We start from the raw sequence: 14011 nt of genomic DNA on the forward strand, positions 1-14011 counted from the left end.
AAAGGTCGGCTTGTGATGCAGATGCCATTGTGAGAGGTGTTGGGATGAGTTATTTACCTGCCCCTCTTCATTATGTTCATGTGAAAACCCCATTGGTTTCGGGAGTCTTTCCAGTGGCTGTGCGCCCCTGTTTTCCCATTGGTGGTGTGCAGTTTATAATGGGAAATGATATAGCAGGAGGGAAAGTTTACCCAGTACTGAAGGTGGTGAATACTCCCATGTCTGATTTAGAGCCAGATGTGTTGGTAGAAACATTGCCAGAAGTATTCACAGTTAGTGTGGTGACTAGAGCTCAAGCACGTAAGAAAGAGAACGATATTAACCTTTCTGACACACTGTTCAGCTCAGTTACAGCTGAGGATGAGGGATTGCCAGTTGAAGCAGAGGACGTCAGTAGGGAAAAGGAATCCCCTGCTAAAGCATCACTACCTGTGACTCGAGAAGCACTTATTAAAGCACAGACAACTGATCCAACGCTAGTGAAATGTGTTGTGAAGTAAGACAATGTTGAAGAGAGGAAACGACACTCATTCTTTATTAACCATGGTGTCTTAATGCGCAAATGGGTACAGCATCTTGGTGATACGCCTGAAGAAGATTGGCAGACTCTTCACCAGATAGTCATGCCAGTTGGGTATTGGGAGCACGTGCTCAAATTGGCTCATGAACATTTATGGTCTGGACATTTGGGTATCACCAAAACTTATGACAGGGTCTTGAAACACTTCTTTTGGCCAGGATTAAAAACCGATGTGGTTCGGTTTTGTCAAAGCTGTGCCACTTGTCAGGTGGTGGGTAAACCTAATCAAACGGTTCCTCCCGCTCCACTACGCCCCATCCCAGCTATTGGTGAGCCATTTGAACATGTTATTCTTGACTGTGTAGGTCCTTTGCCTAAAACTAAATCAGGAAATCAGTTTTTGCTAACCATCAGGTGTCTGTCTACTCGCTTTCCTGAGGCAATCCCTCTCCGCCGGATTACAACTTCGGCAATTGTGAAGGCTTTGACTAAATTCTTTATCACATTTGGTCTGCCAAAAACAGTGCAAACTGATCAGGGAACCAATTTTCTTTCCAGCGTGTTTAAACAAACAATACAAACACTGGGTATCACACACTCTGTATCCTCAGCCTACCACCCTGAGTCTCAGGGTGCACTTGAGAGGTGGCATCAAACTCTTAAATCCATGCTGAGCAAGCATTGCCATGAAACCGGACGAGATTGGGATGATTGTGTTCCCTTTGTACTCTTTGCAATCCGTGATGCAAAGCAAGAGTCTACTGGTTTCAGTCCAGCTGAGCTTGTTTTTGGGCATGACCTGCGTGGCCCATTGAAGATATTAAAGGAACAATTTGAATGTGGTTCTTCCTCTCAACTCAGTGCTGCTGAGTTTGTGACTAAGTGTAAAGAGAAGATGCATAAAGCAACTTCTCTGGCTAAGGAGGCTCTTGCTACAGCACAGACTAAGATGAAATTGAGGTTTGACAAGCATGCAGTGCACCGACAGTTCCATCCTGGTGACAGAGTGTTGGTGTTGTTACCCATTGTTGGTTCTAGTATGGCTGCTCGTTTTTCTGGCCCCTACATGGTTCAGAGCCGAGTGTCAGAATTAAACTACATCATTTCTACACCTGATCGCAGAAGGAAGACTCGATTGTGCCACATTAATATGTTGAAGCCCTATTACGATCGGGGAGCTGATGTGGCAGAAAAGCGAAGTGTTCCTATGTCTGTATTAACCTCCTGCTGTCTTCCTTGTGACATGTCAGAAGATGGGTTGGTTTGGTCGCCAGAAGAGCACTCAGGAAGGTTGGGGAACTCTGAGGTTCTGGCTGATATTAAAGCTCAGCTGTTGTACCTGGCTCCCGCTCAGCAGGATGACATATGTGCCCTGCTTCAAGGTTTCCCCTCTCTGTTTGGTGACGTTCCATCTAGAACTTGTGTGATCGAACATGATATTGATGTGGGTGCTGCAGTTCCAGTGAAGCAACATGCTTATCGCTGCTCCCTAGAGAAACGGGAACAGATGAAAAAAGAAGTTTCTTATTTGCTGGAGAACGGACTGGCAAAGTCCAGCCACAGTCCATGGAGTTCCCCATGTTTGTTAACTGCGAAGGCTGATGGTACTCTACGATTTTGTACTGATTTCCGTAAAGTGAATGCGGTTACAGTGCCTGACTCTTTTCCTCTCCCTCGCATGGAAGACTGTATTGACAGTGTTGGTCCCGCGGCATTTATCACCAAGTTGGATCTGTTAAAGGGATATTGGCAAGTTCCTTTAACCCTGAGAGCCTCTGATATCTCTGCCTTTGTGACTCCTGACCACTTCCTCCAGTATACTGTCATGGCTTTTGGAATGAGAAATGCTCCTGCCACCTTCCAACGTCTTATGCAGATGGTATTGGGAGATGTTCCCCACTGCAAAGTATACCTTGATGATGTGGTCATCTTCTCCAATGACTGGGATGAGCATGTTTCCATCTTGAAAACTGTGTTTCAAAGGTTACGTGGAGCATCTCTAACGCTTAACCTTGCAAAATGTGAATTTGGAAAGGCCATGGTTACTTACCTTGGCAAGAAAGTTGGCCTTGGGCAGGTGCGTCCAGTGGAGGCTAAGGTGGATGTGATACTGGCATATCCTGTCCCGTTAACAAGGCGTGATTTGAAACGTTTTCTAGGAATGGTTGGCTATTACCGATGTTTCTGCAAGAACTTTTCTATTGTGGTTACTCCCCTTACAGCTTTGTGTAGCCCTGCAGTCCCTTTTGTGTGGACCAGTGAGTGTGAAGAGGCTTTCCTTGCAGCTAAATCTCTTCTCTGCAGTGCTCCAGTCCTGGCCGCTCCTAATGTCACTAAGCCATTCAAGCTGGAAGTGGATGCGTGTGCTAAAGGCGCTGGTGCTGTACTACTTCAAGACGGTGAGGATGGGGTGTGCCATCCTGTAAGTTACTTTTCTGTTAAGTTCAAAACTCACCAGATGAATTATTCCACCATTGAAAAGGAAACTCTTGGAATGCTGTTGGCCTTACAACACTTTGAGGTGTATGTTGGTTCTTCTTCTCCAGTGACCGTGTTTACTGATCATAACCCCATTGTGTTCTTGTCACAGATGTACAATCACAACCAAAGGTTGATGCGCTGGTCATTGATGGTACAGCGATTTAACCTCATAATTAAGCACAAGAAGGGTTCGGAGAATGTGGTGGCAGATGCCTTATCCCGTGTGTATGGTTGATCTTAGTTATAGAGGTTGGTGAGCTATTTGGTATAATTTTTATTTGTTTTCTTTCTTCCCAGGGCTTGGATTTTATGGGAGGGGGTGTTACATGCAGTGGTGGCTGCATGTGGGATTCCCCCCAGTTCGGGTTGCTGCTGAGCTCCGGCGGGTTAAGCAGGCCCAGCTGGTTTCACTCTGTCTCTTGATGAGCAGAGTATAAAACTAGCTGGGAAACTGACTTTCGGGGCCTCTTGGCCAATTGGGCAGCATGTGTGCTGCAGCTTGGTGGTGCTGTAAATGAGGATTTTGGTCTACTAGAAACCCTGGTTTTCATTGTTATTCTCCCTTTTCTTTTCTTGTAGGTTTTCATTTTCATCTTTGAGTTTTCTCTGGATCCCCCTTAAAGAATAAACCCTTTAATTTTACCCTCCTGGTTTTTGTCTCTTAATTTTTCCTGGCTTATCTATTGTTACAGCCCCCCCCCTCCAAAACCCCTAGACTGCCTTGGGGATGTAACAACCTGATACAAGGAATGCAACATTTTAGCTCATATACAGAATTTGTCTGTACAAAGTGGTTCTTAATTCACTTCACTTCTCGTGAAGATCTACCAAATTGCTGAATGGACTTTGCTCAGCAATCATCATAAGACCACAGTTATCCATGTTCCACATTTTCCTACCAAATGCTTTTCATCCCCTCAAATTTCTATGAATATGCTGTTTTTCACAAGCTGTCTAAAACAGTTATATTTTTTCCCATTATCTGCAAGCCGTAATTACACAAATTACAATAAAGACCTGAAATATTTCAAAAGTGTAAAAAATCTACATGCCCTTTCTGAATGACTGATGTATTATTGATTTTGTCTACAGTATGTTCAAGTTTTTAGCTCTACTTGTACACATAAACATCTAGGAGTTAATCTTAAGTGAAACTTGGCCTGGATGATATTGCAATGTCAAAAATGTTACACAATCACACCCACACAAAAAAAGTATCACTTGTATTACACTTGAAGTTCCAACTAGATAAAGCCAAAAAAAAAAAAAAGTTAAAACAACACTTTTTATTCGTTGAATTCTTGTAGTTTATACATATACACTGCAATGTAACATCTTGCTGAACAAAACAAGAATCTCTTGAGTTCACTATTACCTGCGTGGCTAACATCCTATAACAGATCCAACTTCAATATGAGGCTGGCAAGACACCAGGATCTACATGCATGACACAGGCACCGGCAGAACAGCCTTGTGTAGTGGTGGAAGATGTGAGGTATGAAGTAGGGGGGGGGGGAAAGCATACAGACTTAAGAGCCAAATGCATGGGAAAGAAACACAATAAAAATTTTAATCATCTCAATCCTCAAAATCTACAAAAAAAAAAAAAAAAAATCTTGCTGGAGAGAAAAAAAGATGTACCGGTAGTTCCCTCATCTCGACTCCAAATACAGAAGGACCTCAGCATTACATCTTATGTCCACTTTTTTTTTTTCAACCTGATGACTGCAGCTGGGTGAAAAACGTTTTCCACAATCAAAGGCAAAATGACACCGGTGAAGTGTGAGGAAAACAGGAGCACTGTAATGACACGGCTTTTAGTCAAGCTCTGAGTCCGACTGAGATGTTGCCTTCTTTTTCTTTTTTCTGCCGTGTTTTTTGTGCTTCTTTTTCCTCTTCTTCTTGGATTTTACCTAGAGCCAGAAATATATTTTGTTCAACAAATAATTTCACGTATATACAGCACACTACATGAATTAAAATGCCAATGTATAAAATAATAGCAAGACGACATTCGTTTTTTTGGGGGAAGGATAGTAACTAAAATTGCTTACAGTGAATTTTAGAGTGAACTTCTCCCTCTCCTCGCTACTTCTCTTTTTCTTCTTGGGTTCAGCCTATAAAAGTAACAAATGTTAATCAATGTTTGACTACAAAACCTCCTAAAATATACTGCTCAAAAAAATAAAGGGAACACTTTAAGTGTTAAACACCTGTTTAAGTGTTCCCTTTATTTTTTTGAGCAGTGTATTATTGCCAGTAACGTTTAACAATTTACAGTGAGGGGAACTTTAGCAGTTTGGCCATAGAGAAACCTCTAAACCACGAAAAAGATGTCTGAATGCTTATACATGTTTTGAAATAATAATAATAAAATACTATTTACATTTTACTGAATTCTGCACGTAGAACTGAGTCAGTCAGTTCCTGCAATAATATAATAAATGCAACAATAAGTAATACCTCATCCCAATCTGAGTTAACAGTCGATTCTGATGAGGAGTCTTTGTGACTTCTCTCTGCCTTCCTTTTCCTTTTACGCTCCTTTTCATCCTGATGGAGGCAAGGTTTACTATCATTTTTGTAATGTTTCATTGACTTTAAATCTTCTATAGCTTTATGGTTCAGGCAAATTACCTTGTCTTTCTCTCCATCTTCCCTGATTCGTTTCCTTTTCTTAAGAAAGAAATAGAACAGTTTTAAGATTTTTTATTTCTTTTTTACCTAAGCGCCTTAAAAAGGGCAGAATGAATCATTCTAATAAGAAAAACCTTGATTTCAGCGTCCGAATCGTCATCCGAGATGTCCGATGGTCTCTTGGCTGAAGATCGCTTGCGTTTCCGTTTTTTCTTTATGCTTTTCTTTTCATCCTGTGTTAATACATACAATTTTGTTTCAAAAAAGTTATTCAATTTGTGTTCAGTGGTCACAAAATGGCCGACCAACTGGTTTGCAGGATTGAAACTGGGACAAAATTGAAATACTAGACTAGATTAATGATTACTAGCATTAACCTCGTCTACATCTACAGCTCAAAAAAAGCTGTAGCTCTTATTAGACTAGATTAATGGTAGTCAGCTTTATTTCCAATCAACTTTTGAAGAAACTGCTTCTTAATCTGTCAAACACATATTGAATTTACATAATCAAAAAGTCGACACTTTCAATTATTGACGTTATTAAAATCCAATCTGACCAGGGTACCTGCTTATAAACAATTCTAATGTGAGCTGTGTTATATGTATTTATATTGGCTAGACAGACATCACAACAAGTAAAACGTTGCAATTATAATCCCAGGGAGCAGATTAGGATTAGACTTTAAATTGAATAGTTCAATTATATGTCTGTTTTTACTAAATATCTCAGGCATGACTTACCTCGTCTTCGGACTCTGAAGAAGAGCTGCTGGAGGAATCAGAACTCGATGAGGAGGAAGATGAAGAATGCTTGAGCAAAACACATTAAAAGCAGGGTTCATGAGATTTGAGCCAATACAATTGACTGTAGTTAAGTGGATTAAGTCAGATTTTTTAAATCCGGAAACCGCGTATTTATGTGTGTGTGTGTGTGGGAGGGAAGAGGATTAGAGCGGTAAAGTTGCCAACCAAAATACTGGAAGTCTCTCCTCACCCTGCTAGGCTTCTTCTTCTCCTTCTTCTTTTTCTGGATGCGTGTGCAAAAGCAAAGAAGAGCTTGGTTGAGTAAGCGTGATTCAATGGGATCATCAGCCAAAAATCAGATTACACACCTCTTTTTTGTCTTTCTTGTCCTCGCTATCCATCGACTTTTTGTCCCGTTCTTTGTCCCCAAGCCTTTTTTCTCGGTTTTTAGCCAGTTCTTTCCTCCATCTCTGCAAACAACATTACGAAGGTTAACAACAGACATGACTCATGCAGATCAAGGAACATTATTGCAACTTTAAAGTTATCCATTTATTAACAAGAGAAGCAAGTAAAATATTTGGTCGTGATCATTTGAAACCAGTGGATTGATGTGTCTAAACCACTGACTGCTCCTGCACATGTAGGCCTGTGGATAGGCCTCCACTGGGAGGTTACTGCAACAATACCTCATTCATTTTGTCTTCAAAGTCAGCCAGGGCCCGAGATCCCTTTTTCTTCTTCTCCAGCTGCTCCTTTAGCTCTTCCCTGTTCAACACAAGGTGAATAAGTTTCAGAATGCGACAACCTTAAATTTTCAAAGTAATGCATTCATTTTGTGGAAAAAAAGATGCAAGTGCCTTTTCATTTTTAACAGCCACATGAAATCATGACATGCAATGATTTTTAAGCACCGAGTTCACTTCAAACCAGACATAGGCATTAACTTTGTGCAAACGTTACATTCACGTGATGGATAACACTTAAGAAATGCTCTGTATTGACTCATGTTAGAAGAATTACTATCTAGGTTCATTTACTTATGAGTTTATTTTAAAGGTTATGTTTTCATATTATTATTCTGTTTGATGTTTACTTGATTTATCTCTTTTGTAGTACATTATTAACTGTTTTTAGGATGTTTTTGCCTGAAAGCTAGAAACGTTAACACAATCTTGTGTTATCAGCTTCCTGTGAAACTGATTGGTTACGGTCAGCCTCGTGCCCTTGTAAGGCCATGTCCACAGAAGGTTCCAGAACATCCTGTAGTAAAGGTCGTTGGTCAATTCTTTGTGTGACTGTGTGAAAAAGCCCAACCTCCTTTTTTGTAATCATAATAAAAAGCAGTTGGGGACAAAGAGCCGGCGGAGTTGATCACAGACAGTGTTTGACGGCGGTTCTCCGCGTCTGGCTCTGCTCCCCTCTTCTGCAGAAAAGTAATTTGTGTCTCTGGTTGATTCTTTGCAGGTTAGGAACTAAAATAGACCTAACAACCCTAGATTCAAGTTTTTTATAGGGGGGTCGTGTCATGAGATGATTTTTGCAGGAGAGAAGTTTTCTGCTGACAGGCAGCAAAATCATTTTACACCTCCTGTCTTTTATTGCCATTTATGCTTGCAGAAGGAAAGCTTGGGACATCTCACATTTTAGATGGACTCATAAAGGACCTAGATAACTGTGCTTGTGGTTTTAATTCACTCAATTTACAATTACAAAAGAATCCATAAACAAAGCGGTCACATGTAGCTTTTAAATAATAATAATAATAATAAAAAACCTTTATTTCCTCTTCTCTCTGGCAGCCCTGATATAATACTGTAGCCTATAATGCTGAGACAAAATAATGACTCAACAGTTTTCTTCAAGTACACCACAATAGCAATTTCAACAACAATATTGTTTGGACTTCTTGTATGTTTGCTATTATATCCAAAGTGTCGGTAATTCACAGTGTGTGAATTACACACCCCGTACACACTGTAAGGTCTGTACGGTCTCATGTAAGCAAACATATTTGTTTCATCTTGTTTTCTGTTGCCAACTAACCATGTTGGTCGAGGTCTGCTTAAGTAATCCTGTATAGTTGGTCCGGAGTTCTGGACAGGCCCCTTGGCTCGAGCAGCTGCAATGGGGTTTATGTATGCCTGAAACACGACAGAAGACCATTGTTATAATGTTGAAAAGACACTATAATATTAAGAAAATAACTCTGGATGGATATCAAAAGCATTACTGAAAGAAAGAACCACAATGCCATAAATTCAACACAACTGGGCAAAAACGTCTTTTGGACGATCAACTTTAGACTGTTTGTGTTTTCATATAAAAATAAAATTACCTTAAATGAACAAATGAAAAACAGCATTTTAGCTAACAATCTGTACGCAGTTGAAAACTTAAATAAGGTTTCGTTATTTATTTTCCCGTTGGAACCAACGAAGTATTTTTGAATACGAATTGTTACATTTTTAAAAAGTATAAATAGGATACAAAAGACAGCGGAGTAATCATCTTTCTTTTCTAGTCAAAAGTGAAACTTGATCAATCTGAAATGAAAAAAAAATTACATTAAATAAAAAAACATTAAATATTTCTAGATGTGACTGTTTAAAGATGTAATGGAAAAACATGAACTGCATTAACAAATAATTTAGACTTTTTTTTTTTTTAAACCAGGGTAGCTATTTATGCTCCGACGGCTTCGTTCAAATGCACAAAATAAATAAAATGTCCACAAATCGGCTTTACACTAATATCTAACACCATTAGAGCAATATTAAAATAATAAACAAAATCGGCAAGAAAAGACTTATAAAGGTTTAAGCTGGAATGTGACAGCTTGGCATATTTACATCAGCCACTGTTTACGCACTGCACAAATGAAGAGCTAAAGTTAGCATTTTAGCATGAAGCTATTCATTTCAATAACACAATGCCTTATGTTAGATAAATAGACAATATGTTTAATCAACTGCACTCCCCTTTTACACTTAACCCCTGACGTGTTTATATTTAGCTTGACATATTCACTGAAAAAAAAAATGCTTCGTTGCCACCAATGCTAATGCTAATACTGTTTTTCACCTGAGACGTTTGACAAATGATTTTGAGCAAATTATTTGTACGCTTATTTAAGCTAACTTGAGTTACACTCACCACTCGATTGTCTCTTTTGCCCATATCCAGCCAAGGATGAGAAAAAACATTAGAGTTACTTTACTAGCATTGGACTAACCACTGCATAGAATGAAGCTAACGGCTACATGTACTCTTCTTCGGCTGTACGGTAATCACATTAATCAGTGTCGAGGCAATATACTGCCGCCTTCTGGGGGTTATAGGTTTTTCTTTACAAACTTTATTTTACATATACAACAAATGAAAAATTATACTTTATAATTATACAACAGTATTACTAAATTTAGCCTTTACTGGGGCAAAGTTGCTGCCATCCCTCCCCCCCCCCAGGCAAGCAGGCAGTCCCCCAAGAGACTTAAACCCCCCGTAATATTATTATTATTATTATTACTAATACTACTACTACTACTACTAATAATAATAATAGCCCATACTAAACACAGCATACAACTAAAAAGTAATAATGAAAAGGGTATTATGGTGATTTATTGAACCACATTCATAGACAAATCCAACAAACATTTGCAAAATTCTGCATTTTATTCAGCTGGTGCAACACCATATTATGACACCAATGCATTCATACATTATGCCAATCTGACTGATGTAATGTATTTATGTATTCCATATTCCTTGTTTTGAAACTGTTAAACTGCTTTTAAACATGAACAGTTGACATGAGATTTAAATGTGTTACATGATTAGAATGATTGAGTGAACTTTGATGACCAAAACTGTCATTAGTTCAATTATAAAACACTATTTCTAAAGTAATTATAGCTTTATAATGATGCAGCTTTATTATGGAGCACTTAACATCAGAAATCTTGCTATCAAATAGAAAATGAACACAGTGTTTAGTTAAGCAGATCTGTTATGCTTGCCTTTCAGCAAATACATGTTGCTGGTAATAACAGTCTATTTCAAACAGAAACGACTACAGTAACATAATGGATAAATAGTATTAACAGTAGACTATAATCAAAAACACCATTATGAGACAGCTTGATAGGAAACCTGAAAACCTGAAGAAATCGTTATGTGGTCACGTAGTAAGCCAAGAGATGTGCAAACTGTGCCCAAGAGGTTTGGACATCCAGAAAAATCCTGAGAGAGTTGAAAAATGTGTGTGTTTGTGTGTGCTAGTAGCACTACCTGTTAGAAAAAACATAAACCAACCAGTGTTAAATTGTTACTGTTCTGCAAGAACTACAAAATACAAAAATACAGCTCTGCATAAGTTGCCTTTTCCTTGATCATTTACAAAAACAAACAAAAAAACCCATAAAAAGAAAAAAAAACAAACAAACAACGGAATTGCAATAAAACGGCACATTAATGCAAAAGCAAAAACTGTAAATAAAAAGGTGTTTATCATCTGATCATTAACACTACTGTAAGATTCATAGCCACGATCAGTCCACAGCAAAGGAGATCCATTGATTCAACCCCACAATTTCAAGAAACAAAATGCTCTCATCATACAACTTTCCACAGACCTTCGCCTACTCTACGTACATCTAGCCACTTTTCTGACATATCTATGTGCTTTATCAACTGCTTCTGTTGTTGCACCTAGCTAAATACACTGTACAGTACCAATACCTAGTTTCTACACATTCCTTGCACAAACTCTGAGCAGAGTTGGTGCACTTGGTGTAAGAATACCGTATGCCCAGCTTATTAAGAAAAACTCTACAAAGAAATACATAAAATCCAGTAAAAAGCATATAAGACTTGTCAATAAAATTAAAATTAAATACAGAATATTTTCGATAACACTTTGCCAAATGGTTCATAATGAATAGTGCTGGTGGGTCTTTATCCACAGAAAGCAAGCCTGTGCATTACACTATCATTTAGATTGTAAATAAGTGAAATTTATAATGATAAAATCCCACAGTGGCGGAGAAAGAGTCATTCAAAAGTCTTAAAGTAAGTGGCAGGATCAGTTTTCATTGTCTCAGCACCGTTATGATCAGCCCATTGAGTTCTTGAAGAGCGCAGCAACCATTAGAATCCCGCTACTGGTTTGTCTGCAGTTGCTCTAGGTGTCCACAAGATGGCAGCAATATTAAAGTTAACATTAGAATGACGAGGAACATGGCAGTGAAAGGCTGGCTTGTGATTCCTTGTGACTTTATAGGTACATGAGCATGCTTGGGTTGAGTATTTGCAAGTGCACTCCCATTGTTCATCCTCTTATGGCACACTTCCACAGTGAGCATGAAGGCAGGTAAGATCCACGCTGTCCTCTTTGGACCCTGTCTGGTCCTCCAGACAGGAGGACAGTCTGAAAAGTCTAAACACTGGTTATAAAGAAGCTTCAGTCTCTAAATCTAGTCCGGCCTCTCGACTAGGAGTCGATATAAGATGCAGGCCTGTATTTGCATTGTTAGATAACATTTCACAACCTTAAAGCAGCAATTAAGATCCATTGGTTCTCGGGAGGGCAGCTTTTGTGCATGGTTCAAGGGCATGATCTGCTTTCATGCCTTCTTGCTATCTTTTTTTTTTTTTTATGATTACTTTCAGGAGTGTTGTACATCGATTATAAAAAGTATTTCCCTCCCATCATTCCATTATATTTTACATTTATATGACACGTAAAACTGCAGTTAATTAAGCTTTTTGACATACAGACACACTGACTCTCAAAACCCCTGATAAAATGTTGTTTTGTAATGTAAAATGTGAAATTTATCTTGCATAAGTCAAGTGAAAACATCAGCGGAAGAAGGGTAAAAAATAAAAAAAAAAAGCTGCAATGATCTTGTTGCATAAATGTCCTCAGCCTTAAACTGAAGGTTTGTGAAAGCATGTTTAGGTTCAATTTAAGCCGTTTTGATATTTTTCAGCATCATGGTGAATCCAAGGATACATTCAAAGAATAATAATAAAAGAAGATTTCTGTCTTCTGTTCTTTCAATGTTCTTTTAAGGATTTGGCAAGCAAAAAAGGGCAGATACTGCCAAGTTAATTTGTGGGATTATGATACACTCCTACCAAAGAAGACTGGCTGATGAAAGTTAATCAAAGGGTGCATCAATAAAGTTAGATTAGTTTAAGAGTTTGAGCGACTTATCCATTGGATTGCACAGAATAAATGTCATGTTTTTGAATGATTTAACATGGTTTCCTATTTTACATCACAAAAATACCTAACAAGGACATGTACATGTCAAAATCTCTGCATAGAATGACCCTAAATAAGGTTGTACATCTGATTGAAGCCATCACTGTTGGCTGTGGGAATCAGGCTCACGTTTCTTAAATTAAATAAACCGGCATCTACAAAGGAGCTTCTGCAAACTAAAGAACCTTCGCTGTCTTACTGGAAATTAAAAGTAAGGTAAAGATAAAAGAGGACAGCACCGATGCCAACTTTTTGGGATGCTAACTTATGCATACCCTGATGCTGGAAACACTATGTTGAAATAACTATTTTTTTAACAGAATGCTTAGGATTTGTTAGGATCAAAAAGGAATTAAATACAACTCCAGAAGAAACCTTACAACCCAAGGCAATAGGAGGATCTTCAAGCGGTCTAAAACTAGCCAGCTAAAAAAATAAAAATAAAACAATGCTGGAGTCCAAATCGAATGTATTATGACAGAATGAAGGTGCTGCACAAAGATTCAGTCTGTTAGCATAAAAGGCTAACGTTTATGCAAGGGGCATCTTCCACTGGTAAGTGTCAAAAAGCTTAATTAATTGTTTTCGGTTGCTAAACACCCAGAAATACAAAATGGGTACAAAAATACTTCTTATAGTCACTGTTTGGGACAGTTGCAGTTGTAAGGAGGACTATCAGGCTGTCCTCTCCTCAATAGTGGGTTTGTTGCTGGGGATTGAATGGGTAGCGTAAAGACTCCTGCTGTTACTGTCCACGCTTTGAAAGTAGGGGTGAGTCAACGCAGAGAAGGCAGATATCCTCCTGGAGGGGTTGAAGGTGAGAAATTGCTACAGAGGTTGGAGAAAATTGAAAAAAAAAGAAAGTAAAAACAAAAACAAAAAAAAGACAAGAAGGAACAGTTAGTAGTCAGAAACATTCTTACGATTTGAAGAGAAATTAATTTTTACCTACCATTAACAGGCCTCGTCCGTCCTCATCCATGTCTGGCACCAAGTCTTCTATTGGTTTTGGGGGTCGGGGTGTGAAGGCACTCTGTGGTAAGGCCACTTCTTGAGGCCAGTCATCTGGTGAAGGTACTCCAACAACACTGTCAAATGATAAAGATTATGAGTAATAAGCTTATTTTTTTTTTTGCATTTGTATCAGTAACAAACTTTTATGCACAATCCATTGTCCTGAGAAGGTTTTTGTTGTCTTATTTTGAAGTAAATTATACTCAAACTTACTCAAAGATCTTTCCCAGCTGATCTACATCAGAGTTTCCTCGAAAAAGGGGTCTAGGAAGGAAATAAAAAGAACAAGTCAGCTTCGCAGCCATCTGTATGACATTGCAACAAATTCTCTGCAGATAC

General features: G+C 38.7%; 2 protein-coding genes across 3 annotated transcripts in view; both read right to left on the reverse strand.

The window, feature by feature from the left end:
- Positions 1-4268: 4268 nt before the first annotated feature.
- Positions 4269-9690, reverse strand: fam133b (family with sequence similarity 133 member B). The gene is made up of 11 exons (XM_032580323.1): positions 9541-9690; positions 8431-8528; positions 7074-7152; positions 6753-6854; positions 6635-6667; positions 6382-6450; positions 5773-5871; positions 5639-5677; positions 5465-5554; positions 5056-5118; positions 4269-4914 (listed from the first exon to the last, which is right to left on the reverse strand). The coding sequence occupies exons 1-11, from the start codon at positions 9562-9564 to the stop codon at positions 4819-4821; spliced, it is 792 nt and encodes a 263-aa protein (XP_032436214.1). The 5' UTR covers positions 9565-9690; the 3' UTR covers positions 4269-4818.
- A 298-nt stretch (positions 9691-9988) lies between these two features.
- Positions 9989-14011, reverse strand: part of cdk6 (cyclin dependent kinase 6) — a 43521-nt gene continuing 39498 nt past the window's right edge. For both annotated transcript variants that reach the window (XM_032580320.1, XM_032580321.1), the window contains 3 exons: positions 13886-13936; positions 13611-13746; positions 9989-13486 (listed from right to left, as the gene is read on the reverse strand). In XM_032580320.1, the coding sequence (XP_032436211.1) occupies positions 13334-13486; positions 13611-13746; positions 13886-13936 (340 nt within the window). In that variant the 3' untranslated portion in view covers positions 9989-13333. The remainder of the gene's footprint in view (positions 13487-13610; positions 13747-13885; positions 13937-14011) is intronic.

Source organism: Xiphophorus hellerii, chromosome 13 (genome assembly GCF_003331165.1).
Source record: "Xiphophorus hellerii strain 12219 chromosome 13, Xiphophorus_hellerii-4.1, whole genome shotgun sequence".
Classification (NCBI taxonomy): Eukaryota; Metazoa; Chordata; class Actinopteri; order Cyprinodontiformes; family Poeciliidae; genus Xiphophorus; species Xiphophorus hellerii.